This window comes from Lactuca saligna, chromosome 1, assembly GCF_052625555.1.
Source record: "Lactuca saligna cultivar CGN05327 chromosome 1, ASM5262555v1, whole genome shotgun sequence".
Classification (NCBI taxonomy): domain Eukaryota; kingdom Viridiplantae; phylum Streptophyta; class Magnoliopsida; order Asterales; family Asteraceae; genus Lactuca; species Lactuca saligna.
The window spans coordinates 41,312,597-41,317,025 of record NC_136417.1 but is presented as its reverse complement, the minus strand read 5'-3'; the positions used below and the strand labels follow the sequence as shown (position 1 = coordinate 41,317,025).

The window sequence follows — 4,429 nt, the reverse complement described above, 5'->3', positions numbered from 1 at the left end:
GAGTGAAATATTGAAATGGTGAGCCTAAGGGTGTTTGTTTTATCTTCGATTTTTTTTATCAATTAAATTTATACAACACGTGATTATATATATATATATATATATATATATATATATATATATATATATATATATATATATATAATTTTTATAAAAAAAAACTAAGGCAACAATAAAATATTCATAATAATGACCTTAATAACACATTTAGTTTATTTTATTTGAATATTGGTAATGCCAAAACCAAACATCCATCGTTCAAAACAAACTAAAGTTACAAAACGCCATTACCAAAAGCTCCAAAACCCACAACTGCAAAACATTAATAGCTCCAGTCGGAATCCCAAAACTCGTCATCACTACTTTCTTCCTTGCCACCGGAACTAATTATCCCCGAATAAAAATCCCAGCGAGGATGTGAAGGTGTTATCGCAGCCTCCCCAAATGGATTATCTTTAACATAACTTGGAACATCAATTGCGTCAGCAAGTCCATCCAAATATGCCCTTAGCTCCCCATTTGGACCTGATCAATATTAATTATCGCAAAAAATTCACACATATAAACCAATATCCATAAATCAACCAGTATCATCTTTACCTAAAAAATCATCGTTCTTATTCTTAATATCATACTCCTTAGGAAATATGGCAGTGTTAGGCTGCAACAAAACAATTAAACAAAGACCATCGAATAAAAATAAAGGACAAATTTTTTATATTCATATACGTACACATAAAATATCAAATTAAAGATATAGAATAATACAGGATTTAAAAGGGCTTTTTCTGGGTCTGTGATCAACAACGTATTGGACGACGAGTATTCTCCACTCGGGTATTTCTTCTCCCATATATATTTAAGTTCTTTCAAGAATAATGGCTTGTAGTCATTCCCAAAACACGTAAACCTTGTCTTAGTACATGTTAGAAATATGGTTTAGTGGCACTTGGAAATCTGAGAATCGTGATAATCACTTTCAAATCGAAGTATTTGGGTGATACTCTCAAATCCTCAATTGGATAAGACTCAGATAAAATCAAAGAGAAAGAAAGAGAGAATGGGATGGTGTAATTTTCGTGAGTATCAGAAAACTGACTAAAATTGGTTATATACATTCCTTGTCTGAAAAACTGTCAAAACTGTCATATAACAGTTTTCTCAACAGTCAAAACTGTTATAAATCCGTGTTTGGTATAACGATTAATGCAAAGTCAAAACCGGGTCAAATATTCAAAATTTGGATTTTCTGATGCATTTTCAAATATTCAAAATTTGGACCCCGCTCCCAGGGGCACTGCCCCCGGACCCCCGTTTGTTCAGGGGTTTCGACCTTAAATGACAGTGTACTTTGATACTTGATCAAACTTAAACAAGTGTGTACTCCACACCTTCCTTACTTGTTTAATATTTATCAAGATCATTTTTAGTCAACAAAGTAATCCCATTACACTTAAATAACATTGATGATAACAAATCACCAACAGTACATTGATTCTGATCCTGTATGGGTAAATAACAAACAACAATTCAAGAGTTTTCATGGCTTTTTTTGACACCAAAAATGAACATGCATCGAAGTGAGTTTAATTAAACTCACCCACGTGAATAAGAACTTGTTTTTAAGTTCCCCGGTTATTTGGGTCAGAACTTTGTCTATGTTATGCCTGAAAGAAACATCAATGAAACTTGTAAATTAACGAAGTGATCAATTAATCAATCAATGACATATAATACAAAACTCAAGGATACTAACTCCATGGCAGAAGACCATAGTCCGACGTCAAATCTTTCAAAGCAAAACCTCAAGAATTCTTCACAAAAAGGCCTTTTGTATACTGTATAAACGTACATATGTTATTCACAAATATTTAGATTATACCTTCATAACCAAATGAAAATATGCATGGCTAGAATTTTAGACTCACCCTTAAACTTTCCGTAGGTCAGATCAGGGCGGCGGTTTTTTGGGAGGGTGGCCCAGTTACGAACGTGAGCTCGGTGAACAATGAGGCCACCAAGAGGAATCACAAGCAGTTTCTTTTTGGGACCAAGGCTAAGTTTATCCAACGAAATGCCCAGATCGGTTTCTTTTTCGTGTTTAATTTCTTCTTCTTTTTCGCTGCTTTGACTGTCATCGGAAACAATAGCCACATTCTTGATTTTTGATTCTTCGGCCGCCATTTTTGTAAGAATGGTTTTTGGTTTAGGGTAGGTCTTGATGATGTGATATGGAATGGTTTATATTGATAGCAACTTAGAAACGAGAAGGCTTTTGGGATTTCAATCACTAGCCGTTTCAATAGTACTAACATGCAGGCGTCTGGGATTTCAGGAAGTAGAGAGAGGCATGAAGTGAGAAAGTTAATTGTGGAATAACGTTAAAATAATTTCTTTAACTTTCATGAGTTCGGACGTCTTGGGCTCCTCCCTACTAAAGATAAACTCATGAAGGGGTAAGAAAAAAGTTCTTAGGCCTTAACGTGTAACGAATTAAATTATATAAACTAATTTAATTATATAAACTAATTTTTTATTAAAATGATAATAAATTTTATAGCAATAAACATAGCAAAATCATAGTATTTTAATGAGTAATTACATATCGTAACAACTAACTAACGACCCGTGAAGCTCTTCTAGCATTCTTGATTGCAAATTGATTGATCAAATCTTCGTAGTCTATACTCTCTAAGATTTCATCATCGCTATATATATTATTGTCAAACCGCTAAGTCTTTCTTGGGTCATTGTGGAGCGTAAGTAAGATTTCACAAACTTCAATTTTAAAAAACTTCTTTCAGGAGATACGACCATTACTGCAATAGTCAATAATATTTTATATGCAATGCATGCATTTGGGAAATAATCAAGTTCTTTCAAAAACTTCAAAACATCTATAAGATTGCTAAATTCATTGGTTTCCAACGTCTCAAATAATTTCAACTCCGTATAAAGTTAATCGGCATCAATATCAGATATTTCTTCACACTTGAGTGCATTTTCAAGACGATGATAATACGGTTTAAGATCTTTATCTTCAATTTCCCTCAAATTACGTGGAAATAAAAAAACAAATACTTTGTCGTACTCTTTGAATTGTTCAAATCCTGTCTCAATGGTAGAAATGGTTTGATCAACAATGTACATGAAATAATTGACTCTGAAATTCTATTCAGGTGTAAATGAAACTTCTTTCTTACTTGAACTCTCATCAAATCTTTTTTTTTCCTTACAATCAAACGTTTTTGTGGAAATATTGGATTCATACATATTTCAATAGCAATCTCCTTAACTTCAACAATCGTTTTTGAAAAACTAGTTTCTCTATAATCATTGAAGTACTCAATCAATTGGTTTATTTCTGTAATAGCATTATCAAGATGCAAATCCTTTGATTGTAACTTCTTATTTATAATATTCACATGGTTTAGTACTTCATACCAAATAACAGTTGATACCAAAAATTAAAAGTCACCAAGTTCTTTTTCTGCTAATGAAGCTGCTTCACTTACAATTGCAACATCATTATCTTTTTCTTCAACGTGCTCTTCAACAAGTTTATAGATAAATTTATCTAAAGCACCGACATCAACCTTTCTCTTTTCTTCATCTAGTTTTTTTTTTTTTTTTTTTTTTTTTTTTTTTTTTTCCTACTACCAGATGGTTTTTTAGACTTCGCCACTAAAAGTTCAACATTCAACAATCAACATTCATTCAAATTTCAAATATCATTCAAGTATAAATCGGATAAAGTGATTATGATAATCTAATCCTTCAAGTATAAAGACATAAAGTATTCAAATTCAACATTCAATTTCTGATAACATATATAAATTATAAATACATTTAATTTCTGATAACATTTAATTTCTTATAACATAAATTAGCTAGACAATAGTCATTGACTGGATTCTGAATACTAGAACAAAAAACAAACTAAATACTCATTACTCAATTCCGAGGTCTAGAACAAAAAACAAACTAGAGACATGAATGTTGAATGAAATTGACTAAATTCTATTATTCTGAATATTGATAAGTGATAACATATATAATATATTCTTGATTTCTTGTTTTACTGTAAAAAGACAAAACATATATATATATATATATATATATATATATATATATATATATATATATATATATATATATATATATATATATATATATATATATATATATATATATATATATATATATAAAAACTAAAAGTGTAAATCTCGAATCTAATTATGTATAAATACCAAATTACCAACCAACAATAAACAATTATGATACCAATTCTCAATTCTTCAAGTTCAATTCGGGTTTGAGTGTTTGACTGTAAAATTAAAACACTTACCTGATTAGCATATTAGTGATCGATTAAACTCAATCGGAGGGTAATTCCAATTAATCGATGGTCGTTGAAATGTTTGATAAA

At 30.6% G+C, this 4,429-nt stretch overlaps 1 protein-coding gene across 1 annotated transcript; it reads right to left on the bottom strand.

Moving 5' to 3' along the window:
- Positions 1-257: 257 nt before the first annotated feature.
- On the bottom strand, positions 258-2,184 carry LOC145005274 (uncharacterized). The gene is made up of 5 exons (XM_078964351.1): positions 1,929-2,184; positions 1,753-1,838; positions 769-915; positions 601-661; positions 258-525 (listed from the first exon to the last, which is right to left on the bottom strand). Exons 1-5 carry the CDS (start codon positions 2,182-2,184, stop codon positions 323-325), a joined length of 753 nt encoding a protein of 250 aa, XP_078820477.1. The 3' UTR covers positions 258-322.
- Positions 2,185-4,429: the final 2,245 nt, after the last annotated feature.

Bases quoted from the DNA above. Each gene is read 5' to 3' on its own strand.
- LOC145005274 (XM_078964351.1), bottom strand. From the start codon at position 2,184: ATGGCGGCCGAAGAATCAAAAATCAAGAATGTGGCTATTGTTTCCGAT. The intron at 1,839-1,928 runs GTGAGTCTAAAA...ACGTTTATACAG, and splicing joins GACCTACGGAAAGTTTAAGG to TATACAAAAGGCCTTTTTGT. The intron at 662-768 runs GTATTATTCTAT...GTTTTGTTGCAG, and splicing joins AAAAAGCCCTTTTAAATCCT to CCTAACACTGCCATATTTCC.